The sequence below is a fragment of the Amblyomma americanum genome, chromosome 7 (assembly GCF_052857255.1).
Source record: "Amblyomma americanum isolate KBUSLIRL-KWMA chromosome 7, ASM5285725v1, whole genome shotgun sequence".
Lineage (NCBI taxonomy): Eukaryota > Metazoa > Arthropoda > Arachnida > Ixodida > Ixodidae > Amblyomma > Amblyomma americanum.
The window spans coordinates 97,402,268-97,429,298 of record NC_135503.1 but is presented as its reverse complement, the minus strand read 5'-3'; the positions used below and the strand labels follow the sequence as shown (position 1 = coordinate 97,429,298).

The 27,031-nt window shown below is 48.9% G+C and overlaps 2 protein-coding genes across 2 annotated transcripts; one reads left to right on the top strand and one right to left on the bottom strand.

Annotated features, from left to right (window-relative positions):
* Window positions 1–4,170: 4,170 nt before the first annotated feature.
* LOC144097963 (solute carrier family 22 member 7-like) lies at window positions 4,171–4,932 on the bottom strand. Its single transcript, XM_077630553.1, has one exon. The coding sequence runs from the start codon at window positions 4,930–4,932 to the stop codon at window positions 4,171–4,173; it is 762 nt and encodes a 253-aa protein (XP_077486679.1).
* Window positions 4,933–11,898: 6,966 nt separating this feature from the next.
* Window positions 11,899–26,578, top strand: LOC144097962 (tubulin beta-4 chain-like). The gene is made up of 7 exons (XM_077630552.1): window positions 11,899–12,186; window positions 12,783–12,891; window positions 18,143–18,253; window positions 19,945–20,189; window positions 20,332–20,531; window positions 21,066–21,502; window positions 26,403–26,578. Exons 1-7 carry the CDS (start codon window positions 12,130–12,132, stop codon window positions 26,576–26,578), a joined length of 1,335 nt encoding a protein of 444 aa, XP_077486678.1. The 5' UTR covers window positions 11,899–12,129.
* The last annotated feature ends 453 nt before the right edge of the window (window positions 26,579–27,031 follow it).

The window sequence follows — 27,031 nt, the reverse complement described above, 5'->3', positions numbered from 1 at the left end:
GACCGCCGCGGCCGGGATCGAACCCGCTTTTTTCGTTGGGGTCAGCAGCCGAGCACCATAACCATTGAGCCACTGCAGCGGCCGGATCGTGCATACTCTTCCGCCAACGAGGGAGCAGGAAGTGGACGTGGAAGAGCCGCCATGGTGAAACTAAAACTCAAATAGACTTCATACTATGCACTCACTTTGGCATCGCGCAGGATGTGGAGGTCCTCGGAAAGGTGCGTTGTAGCGACCACAGAATGGTAAGTTATAGAATTAGCCTAGGTTTGTAGATGGAACGGAAGAGACTAGTGAAGCCGAATCCCATTAATGAATTAGCGCTGAGAGGGAATGAGGAATTCAGGATTTAGCTATATAGCTGATATACGGCTTTAAATGAAGATGATGAGCTTCATGTTCAAACAATGAACGATAATCTCACGGCTAGAATTACGGAGTACGTCGTAGAAGCAGGTGGTACGATGGTTCGACAGGATATTGGCAAGCTATCTCAGGAGACGAAAGATCTTGATTAAGAAACGCGAAAGCATGAGGGCGTCTAACCATACAGACAGAATAGAACGAGCAGACTTACCGAAGTTAATAAATTCGCGCAAGGTAGCTGACATGAAAAAGTTTAATAAGGAGCCGGTAATCGACATCCCGTAAAGAACGTAGGTAGCCTAGAAGCGGTGAAGAGGAAATTAGGCATAGGTAAAAACCATGTGTATGCGTTAAGAGACAAAGAGGACAATGTCATTAGCAATATGGATAAGATATTTAAAGTAGCCAAAGAATTCTACACAAATCTGTACAGTGGCCATTGTAATCAGAGCGTTAACGACAGATTGGATTGGAGCAAACTTTATTTGTGCCTGCAGTTAGGCGCTCGCACGCCCCGACGAGGGCTACGTCGTCTACGAGGTTGCCGTTACTCGGCGCGGATCTCCGCTCGCCGTTGCCGGCTCGGTGGGTCCCTGCCTTTCGAGCGCCCCGAGGACCTGCTGGATGGCCCATAGCTGTTGGTCTTGGTCGTTGCTCTTCGCGGCTGCCTCCAACCGCGGCGGGATTGTTCTTGACCTTGCTTCCTTTGGATTTTTGATGCAGTCCCACAAGATGTGCGTGTGATCTGCCGTCTCCCTCCGGCAGACTCCACTCGTATCGGTCGGGTAGGTCTCGGGGTACATGCGATGCATCAGTCCCGGGCTCGGTAGCGATCCAGCCTGGAGCTGTCTCAGTAGTACCGCCTCCGCTCGACTCAGCCTCGGGTTGGGGGGGGGGGGGACGGGGAGAGTCCTGCGAGCCAGGCGGTAGGCCTTCGTGATTTCGCTGTAGTCCGTCATGCTGACCTTGGCTCTGAACCACGTCGGACGGCGTGTTGCCGTTGCGCGTTTGGTTAACGCTCGCGCCGCTGCGTGTGCCGTCTCATTGTGGTTCTCACTGTGTTCCGGCGCGTCGCCCGCGTGCGCCGGAAACCACTTGATTCTTACTCTTCTGTCTTGCAGTTTGGTCGCTCGTAGTACGCGCTCGGCCTCCCGGCAGACTTGGCCTTTGGCGAAGTTTCGCACCGCCTGTCTCGAGTCACTCAGCACCGTGTAGCAGTCTGCGCCGGTGATGGCCAGGGCGATGGCCAACTTGTTCCGCTCCGGCGCTTCTCACGCTCACTGCCGTCCTCGTGGCGCCGGTCGACGACTCTATGACGACCGCTGCGAAGGTGTTCCGTTGGCATTCGGCCGCGTCCACGTACCGCGCGTGCTCGTCGTTGGCGTGCAGGTCGATGAGAGCCTTGGCCCTCGCCGCTCTTCTTCCCTTGTTAAACTCGGGGTTCATGTTCTTGGGTATGGGGTCCATTCTGGTCTGGCGTCGGACCTCTTCGGGGACGGGGAGCTTCATCTCCGCCTCGTTCGAGTGTCCTATTCCCAGGTCGTCCAGTATCTTCCTCCCGGCTTTGGTCGTGGACAGCCGCTCCAGTTGAGAGGCCCGTTGCGCTTCGGCTATTTCTTCGAGCGTGTTGTGCATACCGAGTTGTAAGAGGCGGGTCGTGCTCGTGGACTCGAACAGGCCCAGCGCCGTCTTGTACGCTCTTCTGATGATTACATTGATTTTGTTGCGTTCGTGTTGGAGCCATCTGTGGTAGGCTGCAACGTACGCGACGTGGCTTATGATGAAGGATTGGACGAGCCTGATTAGGCTCTCCTCTCTCATGCCAGCCTCCAGGGAAGTGACTCTTTTGAGGAATCGCATAGCGTTGGCCGCTTTTGCAGTGAGACGGGCGATGGTTTCGCCGTTTCTTCCATGCTTTTCGATGGCCATGCCTAGGATCCTGATTTTGCTGACCTCAGCTGGCGTTCGCATCGCATGCCGGTTGATCGGAGATACTGAAGAATTTGCTCTTCGGTGGGCACAGCAGCCTGCTTCGGACTTCGCAACGAGCCATCAGTCAAGCCTAGAAATCCTCCAGTTACCAGGTGCTGCCTAGGACACGCCATCGTTGACAGATTCCAACAAAACGTGCTCCGCAGCGGCACTCAGATCGCCGGGTTGGGCGCACAGTACCCTTCCAGTGAGCTTCCAGCGTTGTACGCGAGGTGGCAGCACAGGAATATGAAAAAGGCGGTTTCCGCGTAACCTACGAGGTGGCGCTCCCGTCGCCGTTCTCTTTCCTCCATGAGGGAGACTTCCCTCCTCGCCCAGCCGGTGCTGTGTGACCGCCGACGAAGATGGGCCGGGTCGAAATGGAGGGGGGAAACAGGTTTTCACAGACCAGACCTTGGAAATTGAAAAATACCTTGAGCCATGCTGCTCTTTGGCCACAGATTGCCTTGCGCCATAAAAATCCATAATCGTCGTTGTCACATTTGTATTCTTTGAACCTTCGCTTGCAAGCAGTCTGAATAATTTCCTTTTACTCTCATTGCGGGTCGATATTCCAATTGACACAGACCTCTTGGGGCCAACAATTCGCTTGCTATACATATGACACTAATACCGAAGATCTTATCTGATATACCTGACATGATCACGAGTCGAGGAAGTCACCAAATCACACCAGGAAAGCAAGTTCGAGATAGTTCTGCCTACAACGAGCGTTACTATATGTGAAGCAATAAAGTGAGCAGTCAAGACAAAGAGCGAGAGAGGGAAGCAACGTTCTCACGATGCGATAGCAATGGCAATTGCAAACAACACGACGCGCACTATAATAAAGCAAACACATAGCCCCACAATCAATCTCGACCCGCTAGCATTATCTCCGAGCCAAGGCCTCTTGATGACGTAGCGCTTGTGCGGGTCTTCCGGTGCCGTTCCTTCTTGCGACGCGGTGCGTCGAGCGTGTTCTTCATGTAGTCCACGCCGCCTTTGTTTTCGGCAACGGGAACGATGCTGGTCAGTATTAGGACTTCGCGCTTCGGCGAGAGGACAAGCTGAGGCAGCATCATCACAAATAAAGCCGCTGCAGCGACGGCGAAGAGGGCATTGCCATGACCCATGCGCGGAAGCGCGAACAGAAGGGCAGCGCACACCGCTCCCAAGCGACTGAAGCCGAAGAGCCAACAAATCGTCGAGCAGCGGACGGCAGCAGCCGTAGCACTCATTTCACATGTGATTATGAGGACGTTGCACGCGTATAGCAGCGGCTTGACGAATACGAACAACACGCTGGGTAAGAGGTCGTGTTTTCCCACGAAGGTGTAACTTATTAAGCAGGAGATGCCGCCAAGCGCACCTAGAGTGGCACCCAGAACGCGCGGCGAGGTTGCTTTCCTGGCCGCAAGATAAAGCAGAGCGAAGGTCGAGAAGTTTGCGCCGCTGGATACCCACTGGAACCAGCCTTTTCCTTCTGCCGAAACCTTGACTTCGAGAAGCCGTAAAGCGAACAACGTGAACAAACGGCGAAACTTCAGCCGAACAACACGAATGCGCGGCGCTGCAGTTTCTGCCCTCCAACGGCCTTTTCTCCCGCGATTAACAGGCGGTGCTGATACGTGGAGTCTCATATTTGAGCGTTTCCAGCATGCCCATCGTGGTGTACAGCGGGAATTGGTTCTCCTTAGCCGCGCTAAGCATCACCATTTCGGCACTGGCCAAGTCTGTGCTGGCAATGTACCAACGTTGGGACTCGTCTGCTACGATGAACGCGTACAGCGTGAGGACCGTTGGTGAGAGGATGAAGCTCTGCATTGTAATTCAGTCAAGATGTCTAAGCAGCCGCCCCACAGCAAACCAGCCTTCGGCCGTCAGCATGCCAATGGCCATGACAGTGTACAGGTGGAGGCTGCGGTGCGCGTGAGTCGACGCCTCGAAGAGCAGCGTGGAGGAGAGCACCGTGACTGTCGCGGCGCAGCAAGAGTTGAGGAACCTCGAGAGAACGTAGGCGTGGTACGAGGCGCTGAAGCATCCGCCCAGCGTTGCCAGCTGCAGGGCCGCCACCGTCAAGAGGAGCACGAACAATCGACCCAAGCGGTCCACAATGAGTCCGACGAAACTCATGAAGATCAGCGATCCCGCGATGTAGACGGCATGAGCCAGGGCGAGGAGCGGCCTCCTGTGGCACACGTGATCCCAGAGGCTTACTATGGACCTCCTCTCCTGTCCCGGGTCGTAGTCCCACTTGGCGCAGTCCAGAATGCGCGTGTCGTTGGGGTCACCCGAATGTACGTAGATGGTGCAGCGGCTGAAACGCCCATCAGCTTCAAGAGGGATCGCCAAGTTCTTCCATGAGAGAGCAGGAATCATCACTACACCCTGCGGCTGCTTGCACCAGTGGTCGGCGTCGCCGGAGATGATGCGGAAGACGAGTGCGTGGCAGTGCATCGCACACATGGATACCGTAGTAAGAAGGAAGAGCCAGCGCTGGAATCTGCCGTGGCCGAACATGTCACCGCTCTCGAAACACTCGCTGGTCACTAGGTCGACCTTGGCCAGCTTCTGTGGGCAGAGCAATGACATCCTTGCTGTCGTTCTTGCTGCATTCTTATTGTTGTTGTTGCCTGAAATATGATGGCACATAGCCATGGTGGGGGATTGGCCAGGGTTTGCTGCAGATTCAAACCGCAAGCGGCTCATAAATTCGGATGATTGTGAGTGAAAAAGGAAATCACGAGTTTTGAGAGAGCTTGAGGATATCGGAATGGAAATCAGGAAACAAAGCTTTGCGAGTAGAATAAATAAATTTTGAGAAATGTAACCCTCGTCACTGTGCGAGTTTCTGGATCTCTGCCTTCTTCTTTTCTTCCAAAACCGGTGCATTACCACGAGACTGTGTCTACCACTACTAGAGTAGTGCTATCCCAACTTTACCTCTAGCGCGTGGTTAAGTGCAAATTTAGTCGTCACTGATGTCATGCAGCTGTCCCGTCTATAATATCGAATGTATTGTGGTATATTGTCACAAGGCTAATTTTCCGCGCATATTTATGGTGAGAAGGAGGCTTTTTAGAAGGGGTTATTTATAACCACGGTAGGCTATTGCCAACACGAGCCCAATATCCTGGAAATCAATTTCAATTTTCAGGGAACTGTGAAATATTAAAAGATAATGGTGTGGAAATATTCCAACGAGTTGGAAAATATTTCTTTTTAAACTTTGTCGTCCGCTCGCTTCCACTGTTAAGGCTCTCTCAGAAAACCAATAGGGAACGTTTTAGACGAAAGCGAAAACGTTGATAACAAAAACTAATAGCCTGCCGAGGAGAGATCTCTTGATATATTGATTCATACAGTGGAATCTGACGAGATGTGAAAACATTGCGCTCATCAACAACTCGCTGTTGAAAAGTGCGCTTGTTCTGGGTTTCGTCGGGTGGTCAGATCCTAATGCTCAATGAAGCTGTTTTTGAAAATGGAATGAAAGAGGCGGAGGAATTTGATAAGAATAAAATGCAAAGAGAATATGCTTAGATCAGCAACTGAACAAAGAACACGGCCTTCGGCATGAAAATAAAAATATAAAAAATCGTTAGAAAGAAGCCATGATTCCGGGACGTTAGGTTTCATCATCATCATCAGCCTGACTACGCCTGTTGCAGGGCAAAGGCCTCTCCTATGTCTCTCCAATCAACCTTGTCCTTTGCCACTTGCGGCCACCATGTCCCCGTGACTTCTTAATCTCGGCCGCCCAACTAACTTTCATCCGCTTCCTGCAACGCTTGCCTTCTCTCGGAATCCACTATGTTACCCTTAAGAACCAAAGGTTATCTAGTTCCCTTCGCATTACATGCCCTGCACAAGCCCATTTTTTCCTTTTGTTTTCAACTAGGATGTTGTTTACCCGCGTTTGTACCCTCACCCACCCTGCCCGCTTCCGGTCTCAACATTACACCTATAATTTTTATTTATATAGGTCGCTGCGTTGTTCTTAACTTAATCAGACCCTTTTCTTTAGCCTCAACGTTTCTGCATCATATATAGTTGAGTACCGATAAGATGCAGCTGTTGTATATTTTTCACTTGAGGGATATTGGTAAACTGCCATTCATGATTTAAGAGAACCTGCTATATGCGCTCCACTACATTCTTATTCTTCTATTTATTTCCCTCTCATGATCCGAATCAGCGGCTCCTACCTCCCTTACCACTTCCAGCACCTCGCTACCAAATGTGAACTGCTGTTCCCTTGCGAGACAGTTGAATACCACTTTCGTTCTCTGCATGTCAAGTTTAAGACCCAGCGTTTTGCTCTGCCTGTAAAACGTAAAAGAAATGCACGGGCGCGAGTTTTAACAAAATACCCACCTAGATTCTAAAGGAAAGACTTCTTTTGTGGCAGAGGTAACATTCACTTACTGTGCACAAAGTTAAGCTCGGAGCGGAAGAACAACTTGAATGAACAAATTCACTTTATTGTTGAAATGAAATTACCAAAAGCCTTCAAAAGTTGCCGTGGGCAGCTGAAAATGGTCTGCATACGCGGGTTGTGAAGATAATGTGCACTAAGAGAGACCTCCATACTGTGGTTACTCCGGCAAAGAAATAAACCGTCTCCGTGCCAGCGTAGTACGGACACTAGCTGCTTCATGCCCGAGTGCGGTTTGCGGCCCGCGAATCTGGTCATACAGCTAGTTCTGGAGATATGTGCATGCCTCTTCCGAATGGGTATTCGGCTATGCCTGTGCCTTCGCCTTCTTCTTTATATAGTTCCCGTTTTGTAAATGCGCCTTTATGCGGTATTATTTTTTATTAGCCAGACTCCTATATGTGGTATTTACTGAATAATTACTCTTACGCATTCTTATTATAATTCGGTGACCAGCGCGGCCATTCCCGCTTTCGCGATTCGTGCATTTGTGGTGTGAGCAGCGTGACTGTCCTGATAACTAATACGCCAGGGTGGCGCCAGAAGCTGCTCTTTAATATGCCTGGTATGGTAAAGAGCGTACTCCGTCGAGAACAGGGGAATCAGGATATGGTACCGGATAGGGGAAGGAGGTGGGGTACTACGAACGGGGGTCAGCGCACTGGGTGTCGTGCAGCCTAGCGACGCCACTTTTTGCAAACAAGTTTCTCATATCCTTGGCTAACCAGTCATATCGGCTCATATCGGTTCACCAGTGACAATGTGCTATAGTTTCACTTTTAACGCTGCCCTTGTCTCGTGCAAACCATGTACGCTCCTTCTTCCGCGATGCTTTGCACATCAAGCAGTCACGCACGTACAGTCACGAGCAGAAAAAAATATTACCACAATGATGTCACCGGAGCGGTGGAAATCGCAAAGCGCGGCGCCGTGCTTTGCGAGCACACCTGCCACTTTTGCCATCGGCGTGTTCGTAGCCATAACGCCGAGCGTTGCTCTCTGCCGATCTGTGGAACGTCACTAGTGCTAATCTTTTTTACTTGCGACTGTGCGGAGGCCTTGTAGCCCTTCGGGACTCGCTTAGCCAGTGGGTGTCTGGTTCTTAATGCAGCGTTTTTAAGGTATTCGTTCGCCTGCCACGTTATGTAAGCGAGGGAGGGAATAATGTGTGCCTCGGAGGCACTCTCCGATATGCGCGCACATGCGACAAAAGCGAATTTACGGCCCCTCGCCGTCCGTTTTAACCGCGTGGTGCGGCCACATAATAATAATAATAATTGGTTTTGTGAGGAAAGGGAATGGCGCAGTATCTGTCTCATATATCGTTGGACACATGAACCGCGCCGTAAGGGAAGGGTAAAGGAGGGAGTGAAAGGAGAAAGGAAGAGTGAGGTGCCGTAGTGGAGGGCTCCGGAATAATTTCGACCACCCGGGGACCTTTAACGTGCACTGACATCGCACAGCACACGGGCGCCTAAGCGTTTTTCCTCCATAAAAACGCAGCCGCCGCGAAAAAGTTTAATATTAATAATTGGTTTTTTGGGGAAAGGAAATGGCGCAGTATCTGTCTCATATATCGTTGGACACCTGAACCGCGCCGTATGGGAAGGGATAAAGGTGGGAGGGAAAGAGGAAAGAAAGGAAGAGGTGCCCGTAGTGGAGGGATCCGGAATAATTTCGACCCCCTGGAGATCTTTAACGCTCGACTACTGATCCGGAGTTCCCGGGTTTGAACCCGACCGCGGCGGCTGCGTTTTTATGGAGGAAAAACGCTAAGGCGCCCGTGTGCTGTGCGATGTCAGTGCACGTTAAAGATCCCCAGGTGGTCGAAATTATTCCGGAGCCCTCCAGTACGGACCTATTTGTTCCTCTCTTCTTTCACTCCCTCCTTTATCCCTTCCCTTACGGCGCGGTTCAGGTGTCCAACGATATATGAGACAGATACTGCGCCATTTCCTTTCCACCAAAAAACCAATTATTATTAATTATTATTATCTTTAACGTGCACTGACATCGCACAGCACATGGGCGCATTTGAAAAATTGGTTTTTGGGAAAGAAAATAGCGCGGTATCTGTCTCACATCTCCTCTGACACCTGAACCACGCAGTAAGGGAAGGGATAAAGGTGGGAGTCAAGGAATAAAGGAATAAAGAGCTGCCGTAGTGGAGGACTCCTGAATAATTTAGACCGCCTGGGGATCTTTATCGTGCTCTGACATCGCAGAGCACACGGGCGCCTTTGCGTTTCGCCTCCATCGAAAATCTGCCGCCGCGGTCGTCTTCGAACCCGGTTACTCCGGATAAGTAGCCGAGCGCTTTAACCACTGAGCCACCGAGGCGGGTCCTCGGCACTCGGCATGTCGTCCTCCTTTCACAGTAGCCCTATCTCTCCCAGTCTATGTACCATCAGTGCGATTCCTTTGGCAACCACCCTCCACGTGCGCCTTACGCTCTCCCCAAAACATCCTCCTTCTACGGTAACCACACCCCGGTTGAACTTTCCTGTGTTGTTGCAGTACCCTCCTCCTTCTGCATTAGCCATCCTCCGTTTGGCGTCGCCGCCGCTCTCACCCCGTCCTCCACCTTCCAAGGTAACCACATTCCGGACGGTTCCCGTGGTAGCCGCCTTGAGGTTACGCCTTCCAACGCACTCGCGATACTCTCCTCCAATGGTAACCCCCTGCTTTCTCCAGGGTAACTACGACGGGGGGTGGAGGTGTAAAAGTACAAGCGGGATAAGCCTTACAATGACCGGTCGGCAGTCGCTCCCCTTGAGTAATTAATTTAAGTGGTTGAGTCTCTACCACTGTTCCATAAGACCGGTGTCCTCTAAAAACTGCAAGAGTGATTGTGACACTAATTAGCCCTCAGTTCCGGAGCCCTCAGGAAACACGATGCGAGAGACGTCTTCCAAGGGAACTTTCAGTCTTCTCGAGCTTTCTAGGAATGCCTCAGGCTCGGCTTTGTACAAAAACGGGAGCATGATAAATATAAACGGTTCACATCACTCACAACGTTATAGTGTACACACATAGGTGAGGAGCTGCGGTGAACCCTCTGCATCCATCCGGCGTATAGCCTGAGCTCGTGCGCAGTCGATGGAAGAGAGCCACTCCATCGTGCGACAAGCCTCGCGTAACGCAAGGGAGGTGCAAAGGTGGCCAAAGTGCAGAAAAGTATTGAACCTCTAGCTGCCTATAGCGAAGGTCTCGTCACCCCGCTCGCCCTGCGTGGATGCCGATAGCGGCTGACGTTGAGATCTCTCATGCGGTTATCTTTTAGATGATGTTGCCTCAAATGATCTCACATCCTGCTTCCTACCACCGTTTTTTTGTTACTTTTTAAAGAATGAAATGCTGCAGTAACAGTCACATCTCGCTGGCCGACGTAAGGTAAGAGAGGTAGGTGGGAGTGAAACAAGAAAGAGAGAAAGAGGTGCCGTAGTAAAGAGCTACGGAATAATTTCTATCACCTGGGGATATTTAACATGTACTTGCATCGCAAAGCGTACGCGCGCCTTTTATGTTTCGTATGCATCGAAACGCTGGCGCCGCGGCCAGGTTCGATCTCGGGTATTCCGGTCAGGCTAGAAGAGCGCTAACCACTGAACCACCGTACTGGGTACAGGCCGCAGAAGGACCCGCTGACGCGATCGCGCCATAATATTACGGCGGGGGTTACGCGTCTCTCAGCGTTTATTTTTTTTAACAGCCTGCATTATACTCCTTAACACGAAACAATCAACGAAATGCTGTTCCCGAGGCGCCGTTCTTGCTACTGTTAAAATTACAGAGCACGCTGTTTATCCGTTAGCGCACACATTTTTTGGGCATGACTCCGTTACAGCTGCAGCCAACGTGGAAATCTTGGCCAGATGCTCCGCTCTCACGCGTCCGATACACCTCAACATCTTCGAACATAATAATAATAAAGGGTTTTTGGGGAAACGAAATACCGCAATATCTGTCCCGTATATTGTTGGACACCTGAACCGCGCCGTAAGGGAAGGGATAAAGGAGGGAGTGAAAGAAGGGAAGAAAGTGGTGCCGCAGTGGAGGGCTCCGGAATAATTTCGACCACCTGGGGATCATTAACGTGCACTGACATCGCAAAGTACACGGGCGCCTTAGCGTTTTGCCTCCATGAAAACGCTGCCGCCGCGGTCGGGTCGACAGCGGGAACTCCAATGTAGTCGAGCGCCCTAACCACAGCCACCGCGGCAGGTCTCATCGAACATCATTCTGAACATCAGCGAAAGCCACCAGATTCCTGAACTAAGGAGTCAGCCCATCTTTTAAAAAACATTTAAAAAGCTTATAAACTTTTATCTTTCTCTTCATGACATATGTTGCGTTCATCATAGCCCCGCGTTCCGCCTCACGTACTACAGCTGGATTTTGCCGTGGCTGACACTCCTTACGCTGGTGAGTGCGCCGAATCTCGGGTGCACATTGAGGCTGATTCGATGGTCCAACGGCTGCCACGGCACTTCCCAACGGACCTCCACTCTGAGACACAAAGACGACGAAGAGGCCACAGGCACGTGAAGGGCGCTCGGCATAGCCTCGTGGTCTTTATGCGACGCTGGCGCAATCTACATTGTACTGCAGCGCAAGCACCGACGCTCAGCTGTGCAATGACGTAGCGGTTAGCAGCGCATTTTACTTTAAATGTTCTTCTGTCCTTTTTTGATACATTTTTGAAAATGCTAAAACTTTGTCGTAATCTCCTTTGGAAATTCCTTGTTTAAGCCACTAGACCTTGGCCAATCCCGCCCCCCCCCACCCCCTGTGGGTATATGCCATGTTTTAAGAAGAAGAAGAAGATTAGCTGTGTTCATGCTGTGTTGTCTTGGGCGTTGCCATGGCTAGGCTTCCTGTATGAGCTCTTAGGAGTAAATATAATAGTTTCTAATGGACGCCACCAATGACTTTAGTGCCAGTAATTTTGATAAGCAAAAAAAAGAAAAGAAAGAAAAGGAAAGTAACGAGTGTTTCCGCGAGGTGGCCTTCCGCGTTCGCGGTTTGAAAGCACATCTAATCACCCGTTCTTGAGAATTCTTTCCGAAAGAAGGAATAGTTCCTCTTCCATTTCGCATACGCTTTCTTTTTAATGAGCTACGTTAAAGAAAGATTTCATATCCAAGTTTCGCAACAGCGTTAAACTTCCATGAAAAGAGCTGAAGTGGTTTTTTATGTTGAGGAGCAAAAAAATTCAACTTCATCGAATGCGAGCAGATGTGAGGAAGGGGTGCTGCGGCGCGCGCCTATAAATACCCCAGCTCCTTCTCGCAGGCTTCACTCTGCGCTCGGGGAGCTTGCGTTAGCGTTCGGTGTGGTATTAGTACACAATGAGGGAGATCGTCCACGTTCAAGCGGGCCAGTGCGGCAACCAAATCGGCGCCAAAGTAAGTGACCGCTTTACGATGCATAATATTTGGTGGCACATTGCTTTCCCGCTGCCCAGGAGTCTTCCACCCTGTGTTTTGTGCTCACGTTTTGCGTTGTGTACGCGGCAGCATTTTCGAGAATATGGTTGCAGGCTACGCGCTCATGTAAGTAATTAGCTTTGCGGAAGTGTCAATTGTGGGCAGCCGCAGTTCTTCCCTCCTTAGTCGCGGCTTCTTCGAGCGAGAATGTTAGGCCCAACCACACATCTGACCTTCGGGGCTTGGCCGCCGTTTCCTATACTTTTGTTTGAAGCCTGTTTGCAGTCTCAGCGTTACGATAGGAGAATTCTACAAGCTTCCGGTTCAGTTTTTCGCTGTACCACTAAAGCTGTGCCAATATTCCGAGAGCGGCGAGCTTCTTAGCTGGTGCGTCCGAGCTGGTTGAGCTAGCGTTCCCTCCTTGACTGCGGCACCCGGCAGCAGCCATGTTATGTCTGAAATGTGTTTTCGCGCCATATCGTGTTTTGCATGAATTCCGGGCGCTGAGTGGTTTGGGGGTCATGAGGCTGTTTGATGTGACCTCACGCCAGTTATGAAACATTTCCTGCTCGCAGTTTTGGGAAGTCATATCGGACGAGCATGGAATTGATCCTTCTGGCGCCTATCATGGAGACTCTGACGTTCAGATAGAGCGTATAAATGTCTATTACAACGAAGCGTCTGGTAAGTACCTGTCAGCGTTTCGGCTGATACTTTCAGTGTAGAGTTGTCGCATCTTTGAATGTCCTACTGCTTTTTCAAGCTGCTAAGACCCCGAACTAGGCTTGCTGAGTTTGAACGAGCGCAGTGCTTAGATAGCCCCCCCCCCCCCTATGAGATGCAAAAGACTGTATAAGACGCTCCAGCTCCTCCTCAAGGTATGACGTGATAACTTAAATAGCTCAATGCCCTTATACGCGTAATTAGGCATTCTCTTCATTCATAGATCCGTGGGTGCAGTGGTGTAGCGGTTAAGCGATGCGCTGCCTGCCCTGCGATAGCAGGCGCTGTCACAGGTGGGGCTTGTGAGACGCGCGTTACTGCTACCTGCCAAGGTTGGGCAGCTCGCTCGCAATGCGGTTATTTGGTAGTGATGACGCCACAGGGCCACGTCACAACGTCAGCACCGACGATGACGCCGGCTTTTCTGCAACAGGAGAACCTTAACGCCATCACATTAAAATACTGGCGGCATGTGCACCGCGATAGAGCATTAAAATAAAAAACCTCCTCCCTTGTCCGCTCAGCTGACAGAAAAAGGGCACCAAGGTGACGCTTACGGACCAGAGAATGTCGTCGGTCGATCACGGTGTTCACAGGTGAAGCTGTTCAATGGCTTCTGGTCGTTTTTAGTAGGCAACCGCGTTTTTTCCAGGCGTCCGCCGTTTTCAATCGTGAAGAAGCGAACGCACAATGGACACCGTGTTCGCTTATTCGGCCCAATGACGCGTGGTCAAATCGCGACCGCGGCAGACGTGTTTCGCAGGAGGCGGAACGATCAAGGCGTCCGTGTTTTCTAATGTCAATGCATGTTAAACGACCTCCAAGCGAACGAAAAAATTCAGCACACTTAAATTACCCGCCGCGATGGCTCAATGATTAACGCGCTGTCTACTGAGCCAGAGTACCCGGGCTTGTACCCGACTGCGGCGGCCTCGCAAAATGCACCCGTGTGCTGTGCGATGAAAGATCCCCAAGGGGTCGAAATTATTCCGGAGCCCTCCACTACGGCCCCACTTTCCCTCCCTCATTTCTCCCTTCCCTGACGGCACAGTTCGCATGTCCACAGAGATATGCGAGAGAATTACTGCGCCCTTTCCTTTCCTTAAAACAAGTTTTAAGGCAACCACGTGACGAAAGCAAGACGTGGGCGTTCGGGTGCGGTTTTCAAAATTTATTTCAGGCGATCATTTTTTTCCTCGAAGTATGATACCACCCGCTCATATGACACCATCCTGACGCAATACGGCGAATTCTTTAATTATAACTTTGATGCAAAATTCTTAGAGCGCATGCAGTTCAAGACGCGTATGTCGTCGATATACACCAGTTGTATCTTGCCGGTAGTCACCTACGGGGCAGAAACGTGGAGACTAACGAAAAAGGTTCAGCTCAAGTTGAGGACAACGCAGTGAGATATGGAAATATAAATGATAGCTGTAACGTTAAGGGATCAGAGGCCGGCAAGTTAGCTGTGGAAAAAAAGTCGTGGGTTAGTGACCTCCTAGTCGAAATCAAGAAGAAATCGGCGTGGGCACGCAAGAGAAGGCAAGCGTAGCTTGGGGCGGCAGAAAGTTAGGTGGGCGTATGAGATAGTTTGCAGGCATACCGTGGGTGCAGCTGAAAAAGGAAAGGTTTAATTGGAGAAATGGGAGAGGTCTTTGCCCTGCAGTGGGCCTAGTCAGGGTGATGATGATGATGTCGTTGGTTGGAAGCCCCTGTCGCAAACTTGCCTGCGGTTTGACTTGCATGTGTAAGCTATATGGAACTAGAATTGATATGACAACTCCCGGAACTCTGTAAGACAAACGGTTGAGTCGCAACTTTGACAGGAATGTCGGGAAAACTGGCGCCACATTAGGTCGGCCAGTGGCGAGTATATATATATATATATATATATATATATATATATATATATATATATATATATATATATATATATATATATATATATATATATACACAAATGAAATGCACATGTGTGTGTGTGTGAAGTGGTGATGTTCGACTTGCTGTCTGCGTTATACCGCCTCTGGATGGTGCCACTCTTTTTCCTCGCCATCGCTCCTATATCCTGTAGTGGTAATCTATAGCGCGCACGCACGCGCGCACACGCATGTGTAAGAGACACTGCGCCTTTACTTCCTCAAAAATCAGTTTTGAAGCTTGAGAGCATGCCGCAGTGAACGCCGACTTCGGCATTCGTTGCGTTTAATAGTAGCATTCGTAGCTACTCGTGATTTGCGGCCTCTATGGGGAACATGTGCTATCCAACTGCTGCAGCGACTGTTCAACTGTGGAACCAAAAAGTGGCTCCGAGAGCTGTCGGGTCGGAGCAAAACCGAGACCAATTTTTAAAGCGAAAAGCAGTACGCCAGCGTTTCGAGCCGTCATCGGGGCCTCAAGTTAGACTTCGTATATAGCTACAGGTCACGGTGGCCGCAAGTTTCACCTTGAATGTAGGTAGAGGTTGAACGATGAGCATAACTGGTGGTAGTCAGGTTCGACACATGACGTCAGCAACAGCAGCGACACTAGCGGCTGTTACACCGTTTCGACATTGACATTTGACCTGGACCTTTGATTTTGACCTTTATCTTGACCTCCATTCAAGCGGGAAAGCGTCTTCCGGCATCGCATGCGCAGGCCTTGAAAGTGGGTTGTGCATAAAACGCGGTGCACTTTGATGCATTCAGCGGTACGCTAGGTGTGATTGATGCGGCGCCTGCCGTGGAGACCGACGCCCGAACCGCGCCGTATGGAAAGGAAAGTGAATGGAAAGTTGTTTTTAAGGAAAACAAATTACGCATGTCTCGCATATCTAGGTGGACACACGAACCGCGCTGTAAGCGAAGGAAAATGAAAGTTTGAAAGCGCCAGTCGCTGGACCGTAAACGTAGCCAGGGAGATACATCTTTTCGGTTCCGACCAGGATTAACTTGTGCTAAACCACCAGCAATATTTTTAAGCAAAAGCTTCATACGCTAGGTAAAACAGATTTCGCCGTGCGTTGCCCGTTCACCTTCAAGTGAGCGAGAGGTCAAGTGTGGCTGCAGGCCTTAAGATATGTGGTCCACCATGGTGTCGCAGCACTGGACCTTTGACCTTTCGATTTACCGGTAGAGGGCGGTAGAATGGGCCGCAGCGTTCATTGGGTGACCAACCTCTCGCGATGAACCGTTAACTGCCACCTGCCAGGGTGGCAGGCTGGGCGCGCTGCATATCCAGTGTGCGGAACGCACTCAACGTTTTGCAGACGCCTAGCCGCGTCTGCTTGCCCTCTACACCATAGCTATCGCTCTCTAACCAGGTTCAGCAGTAGTTAAACCGCAGCTATTTTTTCCGATTAGGCACGCGGGGCCGATTGATGGCGTACTTCGTTTTGGGGCTCCTTTAAGCGGCTTCACGACGCAGATGCCCTCTGTGCCTTTGGTAGAGACCGGGGGCTCGAAATGCGGTCGGGCATGAGGCGTCGTGAGAGCGCTGCCACGGTCGTTTCTCCTAGGCACCCTACGTTCCTCCGCTCACCAGCCTCTGTGTGTTAACATCCTTATGTTCCGCAAGGAAATCTGCGCAGCTTGCCAGATATGTTTTCGTATGTTAATTGCTTTAGCTTGTGTCTTTTACAGCGATGGTTGTCCATCTATCGTCGAAATATTACCGTTGTACTGCGTCACACACTATTCAGAGCGAAGGCGTGGGCATCCTCCCTCGGACGTAGCCAGTATGCGCGCGTCTGTTTGGGGTTTGCAAACATTGAAAATCAAGGAAAGACGAGGGAGCAGTCTTACAGGGCTGAACACTTGAATCCTAGCGTGGAGGGAGGGTTTAAAGAAGGTATGAAAGCGGCCGTGATTTAAACAAAACTTGCAATTCACGCCTCAAGCGTAAGCACTGCCATTTTTTTAATCGCTGCAGCGGTATCATAACTCTCTTTGCGGGGTCCCTGTAGTGCATGCATTAAGTCCACCGTTGTGGACAGGTCGCGCGCTACATTGCAGCTGCAATAATCATGTCTTACTGTACAGCGCAACGCGGAGTAGTACATCATTGCGAGTCGCTGCGTCCAGCTGGCAGGTGTCGGCTTACGCCTGCCACGATGCCGACAGGAGTTATGATTTTCACTTCTGACGCTGCTTGACGCCGATATGTATACGTGTGGAGGAAGGAAACAAAAATGCGGTTATGGTGAAAGGAAAGGTGCAGTACGCCATACGGGAAGGTGCGAAGGATGGAGTGCAAGATGAAAAAAATTAGCCGCGCGCGCGGTTTAACTATACTGCTGAACCTCTTTAGAGAGCGAAAGCTGTGGCGTATAGGGCAACTAGACGCGGCTTGGCGCCTGTAACGGTTAGTGCCTTCCGCACACTGGGTACGCGGCGTGCCCATCCTGGCAGGCATCAGTGGTGGATCGCGAGAGGTTGCTCCCCCAACAAACGCAGTGCCGCGCGTCTGCCGCAACGTTGTCAGCGCCAAAGAATGCAGCCCACACCTTTCTCTCGCCACCGCTACCTAGTACCTCAAATCGCGAATGAGGCATCCACTGAGCTAGAGAGCCAGTTATGCGCTCTTCCCTTCCTCATAATCATCGGAGTCCAGAACGTTGTCAACGCCAAGGCTAATGAACGCAATGAACGCCGGCGGCCTATAGCTCAGTGCCGCGTTTCTGCCACAGCGTTGTCGACGCCAACGCACACAAAGCACAACTGTCAGCATAGCGTCACGTAGCTTAAAGCGTCCGCTCTTTATCGGTTTCGGCGCAGCTGCGGAGCGCCTGAAGGTCGCCTAAAGACCAAGCGACGGAGTCGACGAAACTCGCAGAACATGACGTAATGAAGTTTTCGCTTTAAAAGAGAAAGCGGTGCCGCATTCAAAAGCTCCGGGTTAATTTCACCACAATAGGAGTGTTTTAGGTGCAGTCGTTTGCAGTCATATCAGACACGAGAAGAGAAGAAGCTGCTAAGGAAGCGAATAAAATGGCAGCCTATCAAGCGACGGGATGCGACATATCGCTTACATTGATCGCTATCCCATTTCCTATTTTAGTTTGGGTCGCCGTCGTTTTTTTGCGTTCCGTTGCCACGACTTCTTCGAGTGGAAGAATTCTGTCTGTAGCATTCTGTGTAAGACCACCCGCCAGGAGATTAAGTTATGAGTGATAAGCGTACGGCGTCTGTTCTAGCACTGTGTGTGACTGAGTTTTCTTTTCATTCAGGAGGTAATTATGTGCCTCGGGCCATCCTGGTTGACCTGGAGCCGGGAACCATGGACTCTGTGCGCTCGGGACCCTTTGGGCAGCTCTTCCGTCCGGACAACTTTGTGTTCGGTAAGCTGCTGCTCCTCGTTGTCCGAAGGAACTTGTGCGCTTTTGCATTTTTCATTCTTGAACGCGGAAAACTAGCGGGACTAAATGCGCACTCAATTGAGCTCAATGTCCACTGCCTTGTTTTAGCCGTTTCAGTCGCTGCGTAACGTCAGTGTCAAATCAAACTAAACAGAATAACTGAAGCGCCAACACAAGAAAACAGAATAGCGGCTGGAGATTTCAGGTCATGTACATTAAACATTGCACCCAGCGGTCTTCGAGCCGTCCACGAATATACGAAATGCGCTAAAGGCTATGAGGTTAAGGTATTTGGACTGTTGTGGTCTAACAACTCGCTGAGAGGCACTGGATTTTTTTTATACAGATTAAGCAAGTATACCGATGGACTACGTGTTTAGCGCATATGACAATGATTGGCCCGTTTTTGCATGCTTAAAAATGCAGGCCAACCAATCCGCCTGTTTATTGTGGAAGTTTACTCATTTCCACTTCCTTGTTTGAAGAGTTTAGGCAGTTTTCAAGCAGTGCGAAGAGACACCTCTTTTATTCCTCAGATGACATTCATGTATACGCAGTTGTGGCAGCTAGAAATCTGAGACACTGACCGGCTTCTGTGGATGTCAGTTAATCGCATGGCTGAAAAGTTCATTTGACCCTCGCGAGGTTGTCTATCGCGTTTGTCAACAAACTCACCTCGCCCTTTCGTCCTTCTCAGTCTCAAAACAAAAAAGCGAAGACGCGTGTATTGAAGGGCGTTAATTTTTGCTCTCTTTCTTGTTTACTGTTTTGTTTGCGTTTGTCCTGTCTTCAGGAGCTTACGCATAATTGTACCTTTCTGTAAAGCGCGTTCCCCTGTTCGTTCCAGCTACACTCGGCGCTCATTGTGTGCGCACCTCTTTGTGAGGTAAATTGTCACCTTGAATTTTCTTGATGTTTTTCTACTTGCAGTACGCCAGCCTTTTGCTCAATGTTCGTAACGGCCATTGCTTCAAGTGTTTAATAGCAGAACCTATATACGCCATTATATACTGCCATAGCCGAAAACCACTAAGTTTCCCTGGTAGCCGTGAGACTGTTAATGAGGTTCACCAGTAGTACAAGAGAGCATGCTGCCGGGCTAGTTGCTGCCGCATGGTGTGAAGAGACCGGCACGAAAGCGAGACGAATGACACAAGAAAAGACACACAAGGCATAAGCATTGGTGACTGCCTTATGTATCTTTTTTGTGTCCTTCGTCTGTTTTTCGCACAGACTTCACATTTTGGCCAATAAATTTGCTCTGAGCAGCTGTCCAAGGTTCCATTACGTGCTCTCAATAGCCTTTACGGGGAACAGAAGGGTGCATGTGTCCTCACTTAAGGGACATTTGAAATATTTCCAGTCATTCGTTTCAGTTTTTAATCATTTGATTGCTTCACAGGGCACACTGCATCGAAGGTTTACTCTGCATCTAAGGTTAACAATAGGCTACTAAGTGTGTTGGCGCCCGAGAAAGACTCCTGTTGCCGGGAGATAGCAGAAGCAGCGTTAGTTAGAGCGATTAACTGCAGAAAGCAAGTCAGAGAGCAATTTTCGGGCGTGTTTGTGACTGCTGTCAGCAGTACGTTTAGTTTTTGCATACATCTGAGCGTTGAGTCGCTGTCGGAATCATATCGTCAAAAGTATACGCCTTTCGCTATCTGCCCTTTCAGGACAGGGCGGTGCTAGCAACAACTGGGCCAAGGGCCACTACACGGAGGGCGCCGAACTGGTGGACTCGGTGCTCGACGTCGTCCGCAAGGAAGCCGAAGACTGCGATTGCTTGCAGGGTTTCCAGCTCGCACATTCCCTGGGCGGCGGCACTGGATCTGGCATGGGAACACTGCTGATCGCGAAGATCCGGGAAGAGTACCCCGATCGTATAATAAACACATTTAGCGTTGTTCCCTCCCCCAAGGTTTGTGACTATAATCAGTTCTGATGTTTGATGTCCTTGTTGTACATTGATGACATTTTTGCTTTTCTTTAAGCCGACTTCACTAGCTTTCCCTGATGCCTCACGTGTGTGGTTCTGATTTTCTTTCTGCCCGTTTCTGTAGGTTTCGGACACCGTCGTCGAGCCTTACAATGCCACCCTCTCAGTGTCCCAGCTTGTGGAAAACACGGACGAAACCTTCTGCATCGACAACGAGGCACTCTATGACATCTGCTTCCGGACGCTTAGGCTCACAACTCCAACCTATGGAGATCTCAACCACCTGGTTTCTGCGACAATGTCGGGTGTCACTACATGTCTCAGGTGGGTGGCTGACTTGCGCCTGTACTTTTGAAGCAAAACTTGTATGCAAATGGAGCCCGAGTTTGAAATGCGAGTTACAACTTTCATATCTGCTTACAGCACAGGGATTTTTGACGGGAACCTTCCGACAGTTCGGGCAGGTGTGCATGAGCGTAGGACACTTACTTGGTGGAGGGCGGCAGGACAAGCAGGTCGCACATTAGCGGGGAGAAAGCCGACCAACTAGCGAGCTCAAAAGCTCTGCTGATGACTTTAACGTGCACTTTCCTGACGGCCGATTATGACCCTATAGTCTGTTGGCCACGCAGGATATGAGCGCTACTCTGTGGTTCTTCATGAAAAAAACTAAAGCAGTTCAACCATGCTTGAAGTTAACCGTACATCGATTCGTGAATCTCCTTCACATGATCATGACCCTTAAGCATCGCATAATTGCAGTTGCCATGCAGGAATGGCACCAGAGTATGCATGAACTATTGGTCTTTCTCGCGAATTGGCATCCACATTCACGAAGGCTCTTCACTTGTCTTTCAGGTTTCCAGGACAGCTGAACGCCGATCTTCGCAAACTGGCCGTGAACATGGTGCCCTTCCCGCGCCTCCACTTCTTCATGCCTGGCTTCGCTCCACTCACGTCCCGAGGAAGCCAGCAGTACCGGGCTCTGACGGTGCCGGAACTGACGCAACAGATGTTCGACGCCAAAAACATGATGACTGCTTGCGACCCCCGCCACGGCCGTTACCTGACGGTGGCTGCTGTGTTCAGGGGCCGAATGAGTATGCGCGAAGTGGATGAACAGATGCTCAACGTCCAGAACAAGAACTCGGGCCAGTTCGTCGAGTGGATCCCGAACAACGTAAAGACTGCCGTGTGCGACATCCCACCTCGCGGCCTCAAGATGTCTGCTACCTTCATTGGTAACAGCACAGCCATTCAGGAGTTGTTCAAGCGGATCTCTGAGCAGTTCACTGGTAAGTACTGCTTGTTCTAGAACTGCCTTTTTGACCCTCTGCGGAGCAGCTGGAAACATATGTACCCCTTGCTTCATCTGTTGGAAAACAGGAAGCGGTAGAAACTTTTTCCGTGGTGAATACTACCGAACTATCACAGAAACCGTTTAGCGTGTTTTTAGTGTCTATATTCGGATACAACAAAGCCACAAAATTCCGATCAAAGTTGACTCCAGCTCATGGCGTCGCCCAATTCTTCCTCATGGCCGATTCTGCCCCCCTCCCCCTTGACCGATCGCCATGGCAGGCTAGCATGAAATCTCAGGGGGTGGCCAATGTATGGAGAATAACCATAGCTTAATCGGATTAACCATGGCGTCATGTATGTACATCGCTGGAGGTCCTTCTTTGGGAGGCATTTGCCGCTTCATTCTTGAGTTGTATCCGACAATAGCTCTAGATGCCTAGCTAGCGAAAAAAAACGCCGTCTGCGGATGAAGCCTCCGCCTGCCAGCTGTCATATTTGGTAGGTGGCAGTGTAGACAGATTGAAATCCTCCTCACCACTTTGAGATAAGAGAGCAATTAACGTGGGAGAGAGAAGACAAAGTGTTGGTGTCAGGTGACGGGTTGCGGGTGGAAAAGTGCAGAGAGAAATCCCCTTTCCTTTCCGTCCGCTAGGACTACCACTCATTGTGTCGTCTTTACTTACATACCCGTCCTTATTCGCGCTGTTGTTTCAAAATGGACCGATACCTACTCGCCCAACTCGCTCTTTTACTAGCACTAGGTTGGTCACTAGCGAGATAGTCATGTGTTGTGAAGCGTGGTGGTGTCCTGGTGATGAAGACAACGGTTTCGTGGCAGCTGCACTCACGCGGAAAGGACAGAACCCATGCATACCAGCTGCAGCCGAGTGAAGAGGAGGCAAACCGGTTTCGCAGCCAACATTAAAGGCTGAAACGCGTCGCGCCAGCATGCCGCTTACAATGTGTGTGAAACCATAAGTAAGCTATGCGAAGGGTTCATACATTTGCTGCTAGTTTACCTATGCCGCATTTAGTTTAACGAAGTAAATGAGAGCTAATTTTTTTTACATTTCTCCTATAGGCCTGTTTTTATAAGCGTGGGTCTACAGTCGTGGACGCCGTTTGGCGGTGAAAACTGCGAACTTGTGAAGCTTTTGTCGCGGCTTAAGAAAAGGGGTTAAATATAAATTGAGGACAACCCATTGGCATATATGGAAAGCAAGGGTATAGATGCAACGTTAAGAGACAGGTAGAGAGGAGAGCAGGCCAAGGAACAAATGCGGGGTAATTAAATCATTAAATTCTAGTCCAAACCCAAAAGAAATGTGCTTGAGCATGGCACATAATACGAAGGTAAGGCGGTAGTTAACGGTAACTCACTGGATTCTAAGAGAAGGCAAGCCTAGCGGGAGGCGGCAGAAACTTAAATGAGCGGACGACATTACGAACCTAACTGAAGGTAAGGCGGTCACGGCTTTGCAGAGGATAGGGTTAATGTGAGAGAGATGAGGGAGGCCTAGCCCTTAGCGAAAACTAATACGTTCAGAATATACTTCGTGATGTTTATAATGTACATTAAATATATTGTGTATTCATGAATGCACTAAAAATATGCTGGAAATAGGTTCCTGAAATTTTATGCTTGGTATTCGAAATATATTCTTAAAATTTTCCAAAAAATACGTCACTTAACGCTTCTAGCGCGTTTCAAATACGTGAAAAATTAGGCACGCGGTTTTAGCATCTCGTCAAAATAATTAGTGTACTTTTGTAAATAGCAAATTAATGCATTCGAAGTATACTTCACTAAAGCATGTTTCGAGCACGTTTCAAGCGCGTGAATAAATATGAAGGCGGTTTTAGCATTTTGTCAGCATAATAAAGTGTACTTTCTAAATGTGAAATTAATGCATTCGTAGTATACGTCACTTAAAACATGTTTCGAGCACATTTCAAACACGTAAAAAAATATGACTGCGGTTTGAGCATCTTGTCAATATATTAAAAGTGTTCTTTCGTAAATGTGAAATTAATTCGTCTGAAGTATACTTCAACTTTTAACAAACCGGCAGTCCTTTTAGACATATTCGATGCACACTTTTAGCTGCCGTAGAACAATCTAGTGCTCGAAATCTCGTATCGGCAAAAGTCCTTTGCATGTTGGCAATGTATTGAAAGCGTACTTTGGCAAATACGACATTAGTTCGTCCAAAGTACACTTAAATTCGAAAGAATGAGCAGTCCGTGTAAACGTATTTCCAGCACACTTCAAGCTGCTGTTGAACAGTTAGTGCTCGAAATCATGCTTCGGGAAATGACATGTACCAGTCGCGGAGGCGCAGTGGTCAGGGCGCTCGGCTACTGATTCAGAGCTCCCGGGTTCGAACCTGACCGCGGCAGCAGCGTTTTCATGGAGGCAAAACGCTAAGGCGCCCGTGTACTGTGCGATGTCAGGGCAAGTTAAAGATCCCCAGGTGGTCGAAATTATTCCGGAGCCCTCCACTACGGCACCTCTGTATCTCTCTTTGTTCTTTCACTCCTCCTTTATCCCTTCCCTTACGGCGCGGTTCAGGTGTCCGCCGCTTTATGAGACATATATTGCGCCATTTCCTTTCCCCAAAATCAAATATCATTATTATTATTAAATTACAAGTTGGCAATGCATTCAAATTCTACTTCCGTAAATACGAAATTAATTCGTGCGTAGTGTACTTCAGCTCTAACAAACAGGTAGTCCACGTCCAGATATGTGCAGCATTGCAGCACACTTCAAGCTGCCGTGGAACAACCTAGTGCTAATAATAATAATAATAATAATAATAATAATAATAATAATAATAATAATAATAATAATAATAATAATAATAATAATAATAATGATAATAATAATAATAATAATAAAAATTGGTTGCTTGTGGAAAGGAAACTGCGCAGTATCTGTCTCATATATCGTTGGACTCCTGAACCGCGCCGTAAGAAAAGGGATAAAGGAGGGAGTGAAAGAAGAAAGGAAGAAAGCTGTGCCATAGTGGAGGGCTCCGGAATAATTTCGACCATCTGGAGTTCTTTAACGTGCACTGGCATCGCACAGCACACGGGCGCCTTATCGTTTTGCCTCCATAAAAACGCAGCCCCAGCGGTCGGGTTGGAGCCCGGGAACTCCGTCTTTGCAGCCGAGCGCCCTAACCACTGAGCCACCGCGGCGGGGTAACCTAGTGCTCGAAACTATGTTTCCGGGAACAGTGAGAGCTCTCCCTTTTCGTATATTCCTTCATGTTAACTTCTAGGAGAAAGGCAATCACCACATATTTAAATTAAGCGTGGACACCGTGACACCATTATACCGGCAATGGCGCCATGCGCGCCTCCGGGCCCGAACACGCCAGCGAAAAGGACACCGACTGGCAAGGCTGACCGGCTCCCATAGATGCCCATGTATTTGTTGGTTGATAGTTCGACTCCTGACCGATGCCTGATGCAAGTTGTGACAAACAATTAGGCTCTAGATAGGCCTCAGATTTGAATGCGACCACTCTGACGTTTGTGCGACAATTTGGGGGCCCACAGTCTTTGCGCAAAAAGCGCCTCACCGGGCAAGATAATGTGTCTCCTCTCGGGGGGCATTCATAAGGCATGCCGAGTATTTGTCTTGTTGGAGCAGTTACTGTTTGCTGAAGTCACTTCCGGTCGGCATTTCCTACGTGACCACTTCTTTCCCGTTAAGGTCCTGTCACGTGATCTTCTATTGGCATAGACTTCTTGATGACAACGCGGTTTCTCTGGGATTGTCCCTCTCCTGATCCTTATAACCAGTTTCGGCTGTTGACAACATCGATCAGTATTATGCGGTGAATCTGCCTAGCACACCTTTGTAAGCCGAGGTGAATGAATATATTTTTAATGCATTAATTTTATATATTTAGTGCATTTTTCAATGTAGTGTAATGTATTTTATGTATATTTTTAGTATGCTTAAAATGTATTTAGTGTATATTATTAGTATATTTTAATGTATTAATTATATATTTAGTATATTGTAAATGTTTAAAGTGCATTTTAATATATCTTTAATGTGTTTAATGTTTATTTTCAGTATATTTTTAATGTATATAATATATACTTAGCGGACAGAAAATGCATTTTGATGCATTTGTAAGAATGTTTAAAATAATACTCCTAGCATACTTAGAAAACATTTGTATGGCAATTAAAGCATAGGGACAAAGAAATGCAAAATAAATACGAAATTAATAAATATGCTCGAAATGCATTTTTAACACAGCCTTTTTTCGCTAAGCAATTTGTCATGCAGTGGGCGTAGTCTGACTGACGATGATGAGCTTTCGAGCTTTCTTGATCCATAAACTGCCTCACTGTATTTATTGAAGCAATTCCCAATTATATACAAGCAGTGTTACAAGATTTGCATGTGAGGCTTCTTTACGAAGTCATTAGTACAACTGTGTTCTCTTTTTTCTGTAAACCCGGTGGTCGAAGTTGCTCAAAATTCATGTCATTCAATTCCATGACCCATCATAAGGGATGTTTTATCATTTGTATGCACATGAAGCATGAGCTACGGCTTACAAAGGGATAAACAGCGTGCCTTAACTTCCTGAATAGTGTATGGTAAGATATACAGTCGTGGGCAAAAAGTTTACGGGATGCGGATTTGCGGAAATTAATTTATTCCTTCGTTGAATTTCTAGCCAGTCAAATCATACTTATTCCAGCAGATGAAGGGCTCATGTCCCCTCACGGTTCAGTGCTTTTCACTGACCTCTTGTGCATGACCAGGCATCAATGTTTTTTTTCGGGTGCCCAAATCCCGCACACTTTTGTTCATGACGGTACTTGTGAGCCATGTTTTGTGTTAACATTATATTTTCGCAGCCATGTTCCGCCGCAAGGCATTTTTGCATTGGTATACCGGGGAAGGCATGGACGAATTGGAGTTCACCGAGGCAGAATCCAACGTGAACGACCTGGTTTCCGAGTACCAGCAGTACCAGGAGGCCACTGTTGACGACGAGGGAGAGTTCGACGCGACCCTGGCAGAGGCCTTGTGATTGAAACATCTCTTTTTGTTCGCTTTCACTTTTCAATAAAGGTGTCTGTTTCCTGTGTTGGCCCTCGTACAACAGCAATCGAGCAATATTCCGCTCAGCCTTTCCTCAGGTTGCCACAGCAATTATACCTCAGAATCAAAATTAAAACCGGCTAGCATCTGACAAACATTTCATTAATCTGTGGTATGGCTCAGCAGGCATCGCCTAACCATAACACCATCTGATCTTGCGCCTTTCACAGCCTCACATTCATCTCCAACAAGTGCAACTGTGGGCTACTTAAGTACCCTCGCATTTCGTAATAGAATAACGGCCCCCTCACCCGAGCAAGATACAAAATTTGTCTTCAGGAAAAATTGGTTTGGACTTGAATTGGTTGGTCTTCGTGCGGTTTAAAGGTCCAAAGCAACTCAGGCTAAGAGTGAGGCAGTCGTCGAGGGCTCCGGGAATTTC